The sequence below is a fragment of the Acipenser ruthenus genome, chromosome 16, assembly GCF_902713425.1.
Source record: "Acipenser ruthenus chromosome 16, fAciRut3.2 maternal haplotype, whole genome shotgun sequence".
Lineage (NCBI taxonomy): Eukaryota > Metazoa > Chordata > Actinopteri > Acipenseriformes > Acipenseridae > Acipenser > Acipenser ruthenus.
Window position 1 is genome coordinate 23,736,670 of NC_081204.1, and position 17,721 is coordinate 23,754,390.

The 17,721-nt window shown below is 40.3% G+C and overlaps 1 protein-coding gene across 2 annotated transcripts in view; it reads right to left on the reverse strand.

The window, feature by feature from the left end:
* Positions 1 to 676: 676 nt before the first annotated feature.
* Positions 677 to 17,721, reverse strand: part of LOC117412376 (H(+)/Cl(-) exchange transporter 5) — a 38,060-nt gene continuing 21,015 nt past the window's right edge. Inside the window, exons 3-12 of one of the 2 annotated variants that reach the window (XM_034020717.3) lie at positions 17,577 to 17,676; positions 13,957 to 14,144; positions 13,286 to 13,408; positions 12,081 to 12,287; positions 11,644 to 11,724; positions 10,901 to 11,434; positions 10,215 to 10,401; positions 9,135 to 9,533; positions 6,523 to 6,739; positions 677 to 5,526 (exon numbers count right to left, since the gene is read on the reverse strand). In XM_034020717.3, coding sequence (XP_033876608.1) covers positions 5,436 to 5,526; positions 6,523 to 6,739; positions 9,135 to 9,533; positions 10,215 to 10,401; positions 10,901 to 11,434; positions 11,644 to 11,724; positions 12,081 to 12,287; positions 13,286 to 13,408; positions 13,957 to 14,144; positions 17,577 to 17,676 — 2,127 coding nt within the window. In that variant the 3' untranslated portion in view covers positions 677 to 5,435. The remainder of the gene's footprint in view (positions 5,527 to 6,522; positions 6,740 to 9,134; positions 9,534 to 10,214; positions 10,402 to 10,900; positions 11,435 to 11,643; positions 11,725 to 12,080; positions 12,288 to 13,285; positions 13,409 to 13,956; positions 14,145 to 17,576; positions 17,677 to 17,721) is intronic. The other variant, XM_034020716.3, reaches the window with a different exon arrangement.

Genomic DNA, 17,721 nt, shown 5'->3' on the forward strand with positions numbered 1-17,721 from the left:
ATTTTATTATTGTTCTATAACTTGTAAGATAGCAATTCTGTGTTTTTGTCTGGTGTTGGGGGAGTTTTACAGTTTTCTGTTATAGTGAAACCTGAATTAACAGGTTGCCAAAATTACTGAACATGTGTTTTCTGGGCTTTACCAACTAGTGAGAACAGATCAGATTAGTTCAGAGTTTTTACATTATATATATATATATATATATATATATATATATATATATATATATATATATATAATGTAATTAAAATGAGTAATTGCTTTAAAAAAGCTAATATTCCAAGTAGTTTTTGAACCCATTGTAATATTACAAATCAGTGATTAAAACTAAACATATTGCGTCAGTCTAGGCATTTAGTGAAACGAGCCTCTACTGAATCATTTCATATCCTGACTTTCAGGATATGCAACTGTAGTACTTACTTTTTCATAAATGTGAGGACAAAATGAAGTTCTCAGCAGTCTTATATTAATCTCAATTATAATTTACACGGGGTGCTTTTAATTTTCATTCGTCTTTTACTGTGTTTTTATGTAGCAATGTACAATGTTTAGGGACCACTTACTGATTGTAAATGTATGTGTCTGTGATATGGCACTTTTTCACTTGTATTTTTTCTGTAAAATAAAACCATGATTTCTTTGATGAAATGTCTTGTTTATTTAGAACATCTTCAAAGCTCTTCATTATGTAACAAGCATCCAGTGACGCTGTTATTAAGACCTGATCTTGAATCTCTAGATTTTTTTTTCTTTTAACCAAACTGAACCAACTTGTTTAACACCAAAACACCAGGGACAAAAAAAGGTCAAGTGTGGGTTACTGTGTATTACCTGTAATTATGGGAACAATGAAGAAACGCATGCAGTCTCTGTGTGGATTTTGAATGATCTGATATAATATTTCAAGTTTCATCAAAATGTGACTAGCGTTCTTAAGGTATGTAGTAAACCTTCAATATGTCTTTTTTTGTTGTTTTAATGGGAATCATTACTTGTTGGGGAAATCAAATGCAATTGGTATAGAACAGCTGTCTTTAAACTAGAAAGTGCACGCGTTGGCAGGACACCATCATTTTCTGCTCAGTTATGTTAATGTGGCTTGTTCTGCCTCAGAGACTCCTATGCACCTCTTGATGAAGTTCAACTCCCTGTCTCAGAGGAAGAGCTGGAAGCTGGGTGTATCCAGCCACTTTGCTGTTGGTGATTGTTAGCTTTTCCTGAATGCATAAACACTTATTTTTCCCCACTGAACTTAACGAACCTTAAAAAAAACAAACAACAATGACAAGTATTTCTTCCCACAGTGGCTTAAAGACTTTGCATGCAGAGAATTACATGCAATGTCCATTTCCAAACCAGTTTACTTTATTAGTGGGTTAAAGAGGGATATTTTGTGTTTATGAATATTCTTACTGAAACAAAGTTCATCACAAAAAGTAGTTCTCTTGAAAGGTAAACGTGTGGCATACCTAGACATGTGCCTCCATATATATCCCAGATTCTCAAATAATTTAAGCTAAATAATGTCCTTTCCCAGTGTCGTCACAGTTGCAAGTATCCGCAGGTATTGACACCCTCAAATAATTTCAATGTGATTCCCCTGAGGAGCATGCAATATTCTCTGCGATTAAATATTATAAAACTTGGGTGAAAACATCAAAGTTCTTGTTCAATAGCCCAGACTGTCTCCAGTTACCCAATCAACAATAATTGGGTGTAGTGATCAAGACTTTACTTGGTCCCCAAGTGGCTCACCTGGTAAAAGCCTGGTCACATGATGTGCAGGGCAAGTCATAGTCAAGGGAGAGCAGGTTTGCATCCTGGCTATGCAAAGGTCACGGTCTGCGCTGGGGATTCCATAAGGAGTGTTGCAATTGTTCTGTTGCTCCTGTGGATTAGGGATGCAAAACTGGCATCGTGCTACAGTGGACCATAAAAGGCCAGGCGCCTGGTGAGCTTGCCTTTTGTCCTTGAGGTGCCAGTAGCTTGCTGAAATCTGCTGTCGAGCTCCTGGGTGTAAAGAGACAATTGGCTTGGTCAAGGGATCGGAGGACGGCCACTGACGTTCAGTTCTCCTGAGCTGTTGAATTGACTTTAACATATAAATCTATATTTAAAATTGGTATGAACAGTAATAAAAGATTTGTAACGTCAAAGGTATGTCACTGAAACACAGTTATTTAATACTGCAACTTTCTATTTCTATAGTGTTTCAGATTTTAACTACCTGTAATAGAAAATAAGAAAGCAAAGCAAGTCCGAAATAGTTACTGCAAGTTTTTTTTTTTTTTTTTTTTAATACATTAAAAAGGTGATTAGGTAATGGTCTTTAATTATGCCTTCTTATTCACATTCATGCACAGAGGATGCAATACTGTATATTACAATGGAATGTTACAACACACATTTGCATTGGATTTTTAACATACACAAAAATAATCCATATCTCAACACAAATTAGGTTTAGAAGTGTTACATTATACCTAGACATAGATAATAAACAGAAACATAAAATTAGAGAGTACTTCCAGAATGCCACTTTCTGTCACTCGACAGACATGATTAAATATAGGATGAACTCGCCTCAAACCTGAACTCAACGGTCTTGCTGGCACATCCGAGTTAAATAAGAAGAACATAAGAAAATGTACAAATGAGAGGAATCAGTTACTGATTCATCTCATAACTTTGTCAAGTTGGATATTAAAGGATCTAAAGCCAATTCGCCCTCAAATATGGTGGAACTTGGCACTTTAACAAAGATGAATATGGAATTAAGAAAGATTTTTTTCTTTTACATATCTGTCAAAAGGAATCGAAATGTTACTATTTAATAGCTTGTTTTGGTAACACTTAGATGTTCCAACAGATACTTTGTATTATCAAAGTTTTATGGGTCCTGTAGAACAAAAAAAAAAAAAAAAGGTGCAAAAAGAACAAAATCTTTCAAATAGCATTTCATTGTTTTGTTGTTGGTTTTATTTTTTTCATGAGGTTTTTTATTGCTTTGGAGTTTATTAGGTTTTTCCTTTAGGGATACACAAATGTAAACAACAAAGGCTCTGAGTGGATTGTCCAACTCCCAGATGTACATCATCCCTTGGAAATGGATAACATTTAGGGACTGGACTGTTCTTGTGAGAAGACCTTTCATTAAAATCATTTACATTCATTTGAACAGCTGAAGGTTTTCGATTTTGTTGAATGGTGTTCAGAATATGCCTTCCCAACCAGTCACCGAGACCAAAACTCATGAAAATATGTCACTCTGCTCTATACACTCAAGAACTTATCACAAGTTTTATAACATGATAAGTGGTTCTCAAAATAGAGCTTCAGTGTGATATGTACTGGCGCACTATATTCTCATCACTAATACTTATCACAATCCTAGAGGGATAATACAACTCTTCATTGGAGCACCAAAAACACCACTCAGAACCATTAGAACAGGGTCAAGAAAGGACAAAATAAAATAAACAGCATCTTCTCAGTTAGCACAGGTATTCATTTAATTTTTAAGGATTCATCCAGGCTATTCAGTCTTGATCAATGGAATGATTCAGCATAAAAATTGTGATAACAGCCCTAATATTTTAAAATATGTTTATGCGCCATCCTGGGGAAAAAAAAACTAACTGCAGAGTGGTAATTGAACCTGGTTACCTACAGGTTCATGGCAAGACTTGCTAAAAAAAAAAAAAAACTAAAATCACTGCACATACAAAAACCAAGGACCACATCTCTTTCTCTCTCTGTGTCGTTATGGACTTCCTTATTGGTTTTGAAGGAAAGTGTTTAAAGTCCTCATTGTCACTACACATTACCAAACATACTCTGCCAGGAAGTTGGAGGTTTAAACTTACTATAACATCTCAATATACACCTGAAAAGTGCAATACATATGTAGGGGATAACGCAATCCTGGGAATGATCTGCACATTTAGATTATCTCCGATATTCCTCTGACTGTATCCTTGCTGACTATGACTTAATAAACTGAAGTCAACATCCCTGCAAATAATAATGTGTACGGATACTCCTGCTGAGAGTGTCGTTGTGATTGTGTATAACCAGATGGAGAGCTCCTTAACAAGGGAATTAACAGAAGATAAAAAGGTTCTACGGAGAGTTAGGAAAGAGCTTTTTACAGTGTAGTGACATGCAACAGATCCATGCAGCTGGCTCTGACTGCAGTTACAAACTCACGCAGGCTCTGCCTTTGTTCTGGCAGTGGGGGCGTGCTGGATCACATCTCTCACTTTCATTTGTTTAGATTTTGCCTTTGCCAGAAATCCCCCAGCGTGAAGTGAAAATATGCTTCATTATAATAACAATACAGTAGAACCCTTTTAAGACAATGTCCCCAGTCCCAAGCGCACATTTTAATGTAAATCCTTACTAGGTGCTGGGAACCAGCTTGGTTTTTAGACAGGTATTTACTGTTACCACTAATAACACATCTTTGCCCCTGGATCTGGGCTCAAGTTTAAAGTCTTTAAAAAACATTTCTCATTAATATGTCATCATTCTCTCAAGCCCCTTATAATCTTACATTTTGTAGACTTTGACTCTGGTGATAATTAATTGTGCCACCAGCACAGTAACTGCTTGTGCAACTGTTATTAGGACAGCAGCGCTACACTCACAGTCTCGGAGAGAATCTATTTTCACCAGTGCATGTGCAGTGATTTTGGACTAATACATTAGTTTATTCTGCTTCTCAAAACCATTGTATAATTAGTTTTCCTTCTTCGGTGTCAAATAGATCAAATAATATTACTGATGGAGGGATCACAGTTTAGTTTCTTGATTTATGAAACTGCTCTGCACTGTGCAGCTTGTGCAAGACGCATGGTGAATGCTGATGCACTCTCAGAAATTGCAGAGCATTCAGACAAAACCAACCTGTGCCAGTGCGTGCCTCCAACAAACCAGGTCTAACAGATGAAACACAAACACTTTCACACCCGGGAATTTACCAGCACGGTCCTGGGAAGTTTAACCAGAGATGCCTTCCCTTGTCAGTATCGAGTCCCAGAATCATCCTGCCGCTGTCAATGCCGCATTATATACCAGGTTTGTATTGTCCCTTCATTGTTTACATACATTAGAGGAAATCAGCAGTGCCCGACCCTGATTTACTGTACAGCTCCGACCTCTTCAAGTTGATATGTTAAGGACAGGACAGAGATCACGCAGCAATGAATATCATGTCCAGTCATGTTTCTATTCAGGATCGGCTGCACCACAGTGGCTAGTATGGGTCCCCTGTACAGGTGATGCTGTGTTCGATTCGACACAAAGGAACCCAGGTGAAAAGACACTCCCACAGATAAAGTAGTGCAATTAATCTGACCAGTCTGTATGAAAAGAAGCTAGTGGGAGTATCCCGTCATCCTGTGTGCAGTCACAGTGAAGGGGAGGCTACTTCAGTTGAAAAGAATGGAGTCTGGGTCCTGATTTACTACCTGGGCCATGTGTTTTAATATGTCCTTTTTCGTGATAATTCCCAGAAGGCGGCTGAAAGGAAGCAGACATTTTTTTAAATTAAAAACAAGGTCTATATACATATGTTCTTGCAAAATTGAAGCGCATGTGTCATTACCAGGACAAAGTAGGTCACCGTGGCCTTAATCTATAATATGTACAATAACAGCTCATAACAAACGGACAGGCAGTTTACTAAAGAATACAACAAGCTGATCCCAAGAGAACTTCACTAGAGTAGCTAATGAGCCCTGAAACTTTCACAGTACAGCATGTGGCATGATTACTAAAGACCATGCAAAGTTTAATCAAATTCAGAATCGATGTTAACCCCTCTTCCTGGTATGCAAGTGTTAATTCCCTTAATCTGTCCCAGTCACTACAAACTGTATACTGCGCTATTAAGTGTACCTATGTGTGAAGAGGTTCTTAAGATGCGAGTAGCAATGTCAAATTTGAAAATTAAAGATAATTAGTCCAGCAGATAAACCGTTTGTCAGCATTGAAAGATTTGTCTAAATGTATGTCTACTAGTTTATTTCATATTCCATAAAAAAAACAAGCATAAATAAATCAGTGTTAAATTGGTGAAAATAATCCACTGCAGATTACTTTAGACACAGATTCACCACTTGAGTTATTTATCCCAAAATATTTGCAATTCAACTGATATTCATTCAAAACGTGACTGCCGAATATCACTGAAAAGATCAAAAATGTACATGTCACAGATCTCAGGAATTAATTACAAAATAAGTGTTGACAGCTACCAGTCACGCAAATGAACTCGAAACACTGACATTTCAATGACATAAAATACTGATTTTCAAAGTGATTGACTTTCAGAGAGGAAAACAAGCAATTGACTAACAAATCCACAGTTAAGACAAATTCACAGTTCTTTGGACAACATTGTGGATCTCAAACTACAGAGCAATCGGAGCCCACGTAGGAATGCAGTTTCATAGGTGTCTCTAAAGCTTGATGATCACCCCACCCCACTCACTGAGCCCCTGGGCTGCCTCTTACCCATTGTGAGTGACCAGACACTGGCGCAGGCCCAGCTTGCGGAAGATGTCCACCACAATCTCCATTGCCGTGTGGTCGGTGACAGTGAAGGGACTCAGGTCCATGACTTTGCGCAGTTTGAGCGTTGCTGGGCTGCTGGGAGGCTGTGGTGGAATGTGCTCTGTGAAGTAAATATCTGAAGAGCTAACAATACCATCCTGCCTCTTTCGAGCATTTTCTGTAAAGACAAAGATAGAGGAAAAGCTCACTTTATGTACAGTACTTCTGTAAACAAAACTGCATTGTGATGGCACTTGCTGAGATCAATGGACTGGTTCTGTACAATTTTCTGAAAAACATCTTTTAGTCTCTCGTGCCTGAAACAAATTTCCTGCTTGCTTGAGACTTTTACTAACAAGATCTATTTAAACTTGATTGGAATTCTGGAGAAATGTTAGCGCTGTGCTATAAAATGTGGCTATATAGTGGCTATGTTAGTAAGGTTCTGTAGCAATAGCCGGATTGAAACACTAGTTCCCTTTGGCTCTCTTTTAGCTGCCTGCGGACTACCCAGTGGAAGTTATGCAGAAACCACCAAGTTCACATTTCACACTTGCAAATATATAAAGATCCATCAACATATTTTTATTTTAAACTACAAAAGATAAAACAAAAGAAAATAATAGTAATAATTATTTTATAATTATGATAAATATGATAAATATGTGAATATCTCTTACTCCACTCATTTTATAAAAGGAACAATCAATACTGAGTCTGTGTACAGCTATGCTAACTGATGTATAAGAGCCTGCCTCAGCCTACTTGCTCAGCTCACAGCTCAGAGACAGTACTTGACCCAAATCAGAGATTTATTAAATAATTTAAAAAATAAAACTAGAAATGGGAGTTTGTGAACTGGGGGCACAATCAAAGGGGACTGGCATACCATATTGAATGGATACGTGAAAAAGATGTGTATCATCGATATGTAATGGTTAAAACAATGTGAAATTAGCAACGAGTTTAGCTTCACTGGTGCATAACTACATAGTTTCAGTCTTTTTTTCAGCAGGGACAATGTTGTTACTGTGACCCACCTACTCAGGCCCCACAGGCCAGTTTTTAAATCATTATTTGTCAAACATTAATACGCTTAAGAGGCTAACTTTCATGCTAGATGTTTCATTTTTAAAACTAAACAAAATAGCCCTTTTTATTGTAAACAGTGGCTTTACTACGTATGTGGTAAGGCGTCTTTAAAATACCAGTATATATATACACTGCTAATGGACTGCAGATCATTTATATTTAACATACCGATGAACAAAATGCAGATCATCTGGTTTCAAAGCCTTATGGCAATAAAGGTTTTAATGTTTTCTGGCAGCAGCAAAGCAAAAAAGTTTAAGACACCACCTCAGTCATGTGAACAACAAGCAGGAATGTGTGGAAGCCAGGGCACAGGAAGGGGGTGAATACCAAGCTGGTGGTGCATGGCGTGGAAAGGGCCAGTTCTGTGCAGCTCTTATCTAAATAACTGTGATGGGGCCAGACTGAGCTTCAATGGATAAGAAGATTGAACTGGAACACGGTGTATAGAACCACACCTTTTTGTTTAGGCAGAAGCCTTACTTGATCTTCAAAAAAAGCCTTTTACCAGACAAAGCTAAATTGTATTGCCTTAACGCACATATTGCCTTCAGGCTTTCTCTTTTTAAATTTAGATGAGTCATAATAAACTGGATTTAGACTGTATAAAAAGCACACAGAACCTACTGCAGTGTTTTAAAAAAAAAAAAGGCTATGACTTTACCTTTACCCGTGTTGTCCATATCGCAGCAATATATTTAATTGTTTTGATATCTGTAGTTATCATAAACAAATAAACTAGGGAATTAGTTTTCTTTCACTTTTCCACTGTTTTGTAAAGTGCAGTGTATCCAGATCACGCTCTTTCATGCAACAATGCTTGATCTGGATACACTGCGATCCTTATAAGCCACATTCTCTTTTCCAGGCGAACACTCCTGAGTAAATTTTGAGTAAAGTATTTCCCAATTGACCTTGAGAGTGGGCAATCCATTTAAAACACTGAGATACAGACAACACAGGACTCAAAGATAACGTAATGTGTTTCTTGTAAACTGCAGGGTGTTCTTTAACACTTTAAGACACATAACTTAACCAAGTGGTATTTAAAAAATAAATTACATGTATTACAGTTTTTAGATGTAACTATTGCGAGCCATCTTGCTAGTGTCAAATTAGAAATAATACACAGCTTTGTTTTCCTCCCAATCACCAAATGTCTCCCCAAAACATTCACAGATACACTGTAGAAAGTTGTATTTCCCTCAGTTATGTCTGAGGACAATTTCACATCCCACTGTACAGTATAAAAGTAAAGGGAAACAGGGACATACAGAACTGGGAAATAAGCAGAACAAGGGTAGCCCACATCCTAAGACCACCCCTCTGTGTATAGAAAGGTTTTGGATGACAGTCAGGGTTTTTACTGGATTTTGTGTTTAATCTGTCAGGTGGGACATCCATTTATACAGCTCTTCTTTGCACATGCTCCCTACCTTGGAACTCTATGATGCAGCACATCTGAAGAATTAGACTCTTACCTATTGATATAACAAGATCTCTTTTCAGAACGAAGCCGACCAGCCTCTGGGACTCTCTCGACACTACCACGGGGAAGCCACTGTACGTGGTCTCACTGATGAGAGTCTCCACGTCCTCCACCTTCAGGCCGTCCTGTGTGAGCACGGTCAGCGGCGGGTCATTCCTGCGCGGCCGCATCACATCCATGGCCAGGGTCTTGTGTGTAAACTCCTCCTTGGCCTCCAGGAAGGGGTATCCATTCAGACGTATGTGGGCGTCATAGATCCCCTCTCGGCCAATCGCGTCTGCCACCCACTTGCTGGTCATGGCCGCAGCCATCAGAGGCACAATGTATTCCAGCCCGCCGGTCAGCTCGAACATGATGACCACCAGGGACACGGTCATCCTGGTCACCCCACCTGGGAAACAAGATACCGTCAACTACAGTCTTAAATGAACTATATCAACATTGATAGAGGGGAAAAAAATGATAGTATACAGTGTAATCACAAATGACAGCTTACTGAGAATCTGTGCAGTCATTTTTCAGAATCATATTCTGATGCAGAATTTAACCAAATCTGACCGATTTTTGCAGATCCCCCACTTCCCATTTCTTCCAATTGTCTCACTCACAGCCCACTTCTGTTCATTTCTGAACTGAGCTTCCTCTAAACCGGCAGCTCTACCATAGTGGCTTTAGACAGCAAAAGGTCAAACCATCAGAGGATATTCTGAATTTAAGCATTACTGTATATATAGTAAAAGTCAAATCTACTAGACCTTTGTCTTAAATCTGACATAATAACTTTGTTTAGTAAATGCACGATGTGGAAAGTTACACAAACGCAACTTCCTTCAAAAGCATTTAAGTGGTAAAAGGGCTATAGGAACAGAATATAAGGACATACAAACCACTTCAGCAGCAATACAACTTCAACAGCTGGCACTCCATTCCTTTGTGGAGGGGAATAGCAGAGTTAGCAGAACTGTAATTGAACTGTAATTTAAAGATCATTCCCAAGAGCTGGATCTGTTAATGAAGATATTAGCACCTGGGGCCAGGGAGGGAGAAGACACTGAATAGACTGGCTACTTACCAAGGCATGCTGCTGCTCCCACCATGGCATAGAGCCCTGGTGTGATGCAGTCTGCCCCCGGGCTGCACCAGCCTTTGAAGATGACCCAGTCGTGGTGGTAATAGGCCAGCTGTTCCATTCCAATTCCCAGCAGCCTGCCCGCTATTGCACCCACAGCCAGGCTCGGGATGAAAAGTCCTGATGGGACCTAAATGCACAAAACAGAAGAGACATATTTAAACCAGATCTATGACAACTGCAAACCCACCCTTTCTATGTAAATATATACAGGGGTTAGACAGGGGTTGGGTAAATAAACATGTACCCCCTGTAGGTCACTACTAAGGCATTTAAACTAAACAGGTGTGGCCCTGCTACTACATGCAACAGCAGGATGTTATAAACAAAAACTGCAGGCTGCGTTCCAGATATTGCTTGTATATTAACAATATAAGAACATTTACAAACAATGAGACCATTCCACCCATCTATGCTTGTCCAGTTCCTGGTCTTAAAGTATCCAAGTGATTCTGCATCTACAACATGACTAGGTAGCCCATTCAATACCCTGACCCTCTGTCTGAAGAAGTGTTAATTTCCCTCTATCTATCTGTCTATCTGCACTTAATTTCCCACCGTGTCCTCTGGTCCTGGTTTCTGCGCTTTCCTTCCAGTACTGGTCAGCGTTAACTTTGTCAAGTGCTCACCTTCATGCCAAAGGTGATGATTGTGATGAAGATCTTGAAGATGAGCGCCAGTGCGAGCTGCCACATGGCAGTGTAGACGTTGGGGCCGGCGGCGCGGTCGTCGGTGGTCTTGGTGGTGTTGTCGTTGATGTAGTCGCAGAGCTTGGAAGAGTCCAGCAGGCCGCAGTCATTGAAGAGCTCTGATATGAGCTCACTGGTGCTGATGCGCGTGTAGTCGTTGGGGAAGGCGATGATGGCTGTGATGGCTGTCACCACCAGCACCTCCAGCACGGGGTAGCGGCCCAGCTTGGTGGTCTTGCGGCGGCGACACCAGGCTATGTTGGTGCGGATGAAGAAAGCCCCCCACAGGCCCCCGAAGATACCTAGCATGATGAAGGGGATGAGCTCCAGTAGGTGCCAGGGGGCGTGGAACTCGACATAGAACAGCACCAGCCGGCTGTTCCCAAACGGGTTGATGGAGCGCAGGGTAAAAGCTGCCACCAGGGCGGCGAAGAAGGACCTCCACAGGGTCTTCAGGGGGAAATAGTAGCTGACCTGGAAACAGGGAAAATAAATCAGCTGCACATAATGGGCTCAATTTTAATGATCTAAACACTTGCAAATCTAAAAATACATCCCCCTTTGAACTCTATGAACCCTGCTGATGTGTTGTTGTTCTCCCCCCCCCCCCCGTGACATTTTCTTTCCCATTCTTTAACCCAGTATAATGCCACATTAAGTTGAAAACATTACAAACACCCTACCTCCTCCAGGCTGAACAGGACTCCTCCGATAGGGGCACCGAAAGCCACTGAGACTCCAGCCGCTGCTGCTGCAGACAATACCTGAAACAAAGCAATTGAAGACATTTTACACATTTTGCAGAAGCTGGGATTTGTAAATAGACATAATAATTTGAGCCATCTCTTCATTATTGCAGCAAAAAGATGTGTATCTGTATAAAAGCAGGAATAATAATATATCAGCTACCAAACTTCTGATCATTTTGAAGCCTGACCTACAATTCCATAGCTTTTTAAAGCATTATTATTGTGGATTATAATTTAGTTTATTGCAATGCTTCTCATAGAACAGGAAAATAAAGTACATCATACAGAGGTGCTGAACTTTTGCATTGAATCCACACCTAAATAACTAAAGAAGTCAGTCCAAGCCTCCCAGAGTGCCCCCCTGCCCTCACCTCTCTCCGCTTGGCCTCATTCTTACTATACTTGGTGAAGAGGTGGCAGAGGATGTTGCCACAGCAGCAGGCCACGTGCACCAGCGGTCCCTCCTTGCCCAGACTGAGCCCCGACGACACAGCCAGAACCAGGGTGACGGTCTTGATCACCAGAGTCCACTTCCCAAGATACCCCCGGATGATGAAGCCACTCAGAATGGTCTTAATCTGAAGAGCAAGGTGAGCAACAAGGCTCTGTAACAAACATTCTGCTAACTCTCAAACCGTTTGCACGTTAGATACCATCATGCACGGATGGCTTGAAATGACATTATTAAATTCAAACTGTACAACACAATACTATATATTATCTAATGCTGGGACGACCACAGATTTCTCATGTTTGAATGCTTAAATTGCTACAGTAAAGAAATACAGTATAGCAGGAGTAAAATGAACCCTGTCTATTTCTTTACCAGCGATGGAGAGAAATACTTTTCTGTACAGTAGATAGTAGCACTTATTTATTTCAGACATCAGGTAATACATTATGAATAAATCTGACTACTCGGGTGGAAGGTTTTCAGTACACTAATGTCAACAAATTATGTCTGATCGATTATATGTTGCAGCAATAGTACTAGATATAAAACAGGACAGCAATACAACATCATTGTAACATCAGCAGGTTATTCCCCCCACCCCACTCCTGCACCGAGAAAGACCCCAATGGAAATACAGGGCCCACTTGATAGTTTTACAAGTAATACATCGAGCAAGAAACCTAACTAAAATCTGGTCTGTTCAGAGCAGATGACTGTTTTTATAAATCTCTACAGGTCTGTGTTTTGAACTGACATTGTAAACACATTAGAACAGCGCCACCTACTGGCAGTTGTAGGTGCATTCTGTTAACATCTCAGTACAACATTTTACTATAAGTTCACCAAATAAAGAACTGCATATTTAGCCCTTGGCTCTCTACCCTGTGTTACAGGTGAAAAGACCCCACGTGGTCTTACTTGTTTCCTATGGGCAGCCTAGGGCTCAGGTGGGGTTCTATTACATGCAACACAGGAAGTGAACTATTGTGTGCTGGCACAAATTGGCTTCACCAGAATCATAGTCTGGAAAATGTATGCAACAAGACAGCAGACTTGTGACCATGATGTATTGCTTTGGTTATTCCACCTTTGCAGTAACAGTGCGCAGGTACCAGGTCTTACCTCTGGGATTCCAGACCCACAAGCATAAGGAGCGAAAGACCTGACGAGGGACACAGCCAGGAATGAGAACAGCAGGGCCCAGATGACGTACATCAGGTAGTTGACTATGTAGGCAAACGCTCCCTGTAAGGCGGAAAGAAAATATTTAAGCTTCTGAGATTTTGTCACAAAAAACAAAGCAGCCAGGAGCACAATCAAAGGTAAATGTTGTGCAAGTTTGAACGGTTTGTAGATTTATTTGCAATAATGTGGAATGTTTTAAGTCCTGTTTATAAACATTCCCAATAAAATTGATTGAAAAAAAAAAATAATAATTGGAGATATTTTCATTTACCTGGCTGTTTAGTGGAAACAAATGCTATATTAGAAAAGAAAAACTAGAGCCTGACACCAAATGAAAGATGTCCACAATTACTTTGTGTACATGTAAATGTAAACAACAATATGCTATATTAAAATAAAATGTACAAATGGCTGAACTTCGGAAGAATGTACTAAATAGGTAAAAAAAAAAAAGAACAACAACAACACAAAAACAGCAGATGGCGCTATATGTAGATAAAATAAGTCTGGAAGTTGAAAGCACCTTGGCTGCACATTGGGGAATCCTAGCCAGCCTATGACACTGTATGATTCTCTTATGATATGCTTGTATTCTGAAAGGCACTCACGTCTGGCTGTCCGACAATGAGCTCGGCCCAGCTCCTCCACTGAGGGCACTTGTCTCTCTCGATGAACGTGGTCTCATTGGAGGTCCAGCAGCAGTGCTCGTGATTGAACCAGAACCCAGAGAGACACACCCCCTCTTTCAGATCCGTCATCCAGTGAGCAGAGATATCGATCAGACCAGCAAGGGAACCTTGAAAAGCATCATGCAGTAACATGAAAAATAGACACTCCTGCATTAGCTTTATGAATACATTTGAATGTGCATCAAGCATTTCATTGGGATGGAATTATTTTTACTGTTTTATACCCATTTAAAATAAACAAATAAACTGTGGTCAATCACAAAAATATCTATATTATGAGCTACAGGCGCCTGGAGAACAAAGACCAGCCCTGCAGGTGTCTGCTTTTGAGCTCACACGGCGCTTGGCCAGTAGGGTTCGGCTGTAGCATGATGAGGAGAAACAGTCCCTGCTGGTTTTGAGTGCCAGAGCCAATGTGACGTTCCCTTCAGAAGCCCCAGTGAAGACTTGCGACTTCGCACAGCCAGAACGTGGACCTGCGCTGGACAACTCTTCCATATTTATTATTTACCAGATTCTGCCGAGTCAACGCCCCGGTTTGAACAATTGCATCCCCCCTTTCCCCAAACTGTTAGCTGATTTTCACCATTAATTTCACGTCTTTAATAACCATGCACATATAATGTCCGAGGGGAAATATCGCGGCTCACGTGAAAAAGTAGTTGCTCTGTGCATTAATGATTCAGACAATTGCTTGTATAACACTATGTAACACAATTTTTGTTCCTGGGTAGTAAGTGTTATTTCCTAATTGCTTATGCCTCAAAAGTATAGAAAATGGCTATTATTCCCCACAAACTTTGCTTTTGTGACCAGGACAGTGATATTTTGAAATTTACCTATTTCCAATGAGAAAACGGGCGAATTTGTGTCTTTTCGTTCACATAAAAAGTCAGAAAAAAACAACATATGAATCCAAATGAACATGTATTTATACTAAAGTAATACAAAAATGACTACAAAAGATTTAGAAGCGAGTAGTTTTTCGAGATTTACGATTATACTGTAAATCACGTTCACGAATCAGCCCCCAAATGTAGTCTCCCATCATGTTCTCGTTATACTGTCCTTCATTGACAGCTCATCCAGGAGCCTCAACGCCGTGCTGCTCCATAATGGTAACAAGTACCCGTCTCTTCCCCTGGCTCACTCGGTGCACCTCAAAGAGGATTACAACAGCATCAAGACCTTGCTGGACGCCTTGAAGTATGATGAGTACGGCTGGGACCCCCGGAAGGTGCTGATGCCACCACTGCACATCAAATTGGGCCTTATGAAACAATTTGTCAGAGCTCTAGATAAGGAGTCGGCAGCCTTCAAGTACCTTCAAGACTTCTTCCCTAAGCTGTCTGAGGCAAAGGTCAAAGCTGGTGTCTTCGTCGGACCACAGATAAAGAAGATCCTAGAGTGCAATGAACTCCCCAAGAAGCTCACTAGTAAGGAGAAAGCGGCTTGGAACAGCTTTGTCGCAGTGGTTCGGGGCTTCCTGGGCAATCACAAGGCCGAAAACTATGTGGAGCTGGTTGAGACTCTGGTGAAGAACTACGGCACAATGGGCTGTAGGATGTCCCTCAAAGTCCATATCCTTGATGCTCATCTTGATAAATTCAAGGAGAACATGGGAGCGTACTCGGAGGAGCAAGGCGAGCGCTTCCACCAGGATATACTGGACTTTGAAAGCCGCTACCAAGGACAGTATAACGAGAACATGATGGGAGACTACATTTGGGGGCTGATTCGTGAAAGTGATTTACAGTATAATCGTAAATCTCGAAAAACTACTCACTTCTAAATCTTTTGTAGTCATTTTTGTATTACTTTAGTATAAATACATGTTAATTTGGATTCATATGTTGTTTTTTTCTGACTATGTGAACGAAAAGACACAAATTCGCCCGTTTTCTCATTGGAAATAGGTAAATTTCAAAATATCACTGTCCTGGTCACAAAAGCAAAGTTTGTGGGGAATAATAGCCATTTTCTATACTTTTGAGGCATAAGCAATTAGGAAATAACACTTACTACCCAGGAACCAAAAAAAATAAAAAATTTGTTACACGGTGTAATCAATGATGAAGGTTCAGATGACAAAGACGTGGAGTTTGGTGGTTTCGGATCAGATGATATAGACTCGGCAGTCTGATTGATTACACTTTCCTGTTACGCTACAATGCATATTTTAGATTATTATATATTTTTTTAGTTTAGACACTCCAAGAGCTTGTAACAGGCACTTTTTGTATTGAACATTTCAATGCTATAGTGCTACTTTGGATGTTAATTTATCATGTTGTGTTGTTTTTTCACACTGGACACTGCAATTTCTTACTTATAGAGATTATGTAAATCTCTTTATTTTAGTGTACTGGAAATTTCATGTCTTTATATATATTTTTAAATGTATCATTTTTCACCTACATATGTGGCTTTTCATGACGTGCTTTTGCATTGCACACTGTTGCTTTAAAGTTTAATGTTTGTTTTGTGAAAATATTTGAATGAATAAATATGTTGGTACTGTTTTGTACAGCGCAGCTAATACTACTATAGCTTTAACTGGAAGACCTTACGTACTGCGACATGGCTGTTGAACTGTTTTGAGTTCAGCTGTGTCTTGGAACTAGGGAGAGAGATCGTTACCACGAGGTATGTCGAGTGAATGTCTTTGAGCTCTGTATTCTAATGCTGTAACCAAAAGCAATAAACCTGTGCCAAGGAAATAAAGAATATTGAACAGAGAAATCTTGTTTATATACTTCATGACCATGGCCGGCTCCTCTGAAGAGAACACATAAAATTTAGCGGCCTACACCTGTAATTCAGCCCCTGTCTGAGTCAACGCCCCCCCATCCCCACATTATTAACCTGGCATTTGGGCTCTGTAGTGGGGAGGGGGGCGTCTAGAATGGCTCCTGTGCGATTCCTTTTAGTCATATTGACTGGGGTTTCTTTAGCCTGTAGAATAACGTCACCCTTTGGGTACGGAAGGCTCAAGCCAGTATTTATTGAATGAATAAGAATATGGAACAGGAACTGGAAGCAAATAAAAGACTAAGACAGCTAATGAACACGGTGATTCGTAAACCCCTGGTGGCACTCTCCAGCAGGTACTCTGAGACACAGACAATAGCAATAGACACGAGACACGAGCTGTGGCCCTGCTTGGAATTTAATCTGCATGGTCCCGCCCCCACTCAACACAAGCTGCCACTCCACATTCGTGCTACTCACACTCGGGCTCTCGACACCCAGCCATTCAGTATTCACTCCTCCCCCCCACCCGATCATAACGGACATCTACCCCCCTCTTTCACACTAACAATCAACAATACCCTCAATACACACCACAGTTGAATGTAATCTTTGGAAACTATAAGAATTTCCACAGGAATATAAAGCTGTGTATTTCATTGGAAAAAAAAAGGCACACAATAAGGCAGTTAAATAGGATGCCAGGCAAAAAGGAAACAACTGATGTTTTCTTGTTCTACAGGGTGAAACTCTGAATACGGGAAACAGAAATGACGTGGTGTTTGTACCTGCCATAAGACCAATTAGGAGCATCAGCAGCCAGCCAGAGAAAGCATCGCTCACACTCTGTAGAAGTGCCCATGTTGACTCTTTGCTTTTATTTGCAATCTGAAAAAAATAAGCAAATAAGGCAGATGAACTCAATTATTTAGA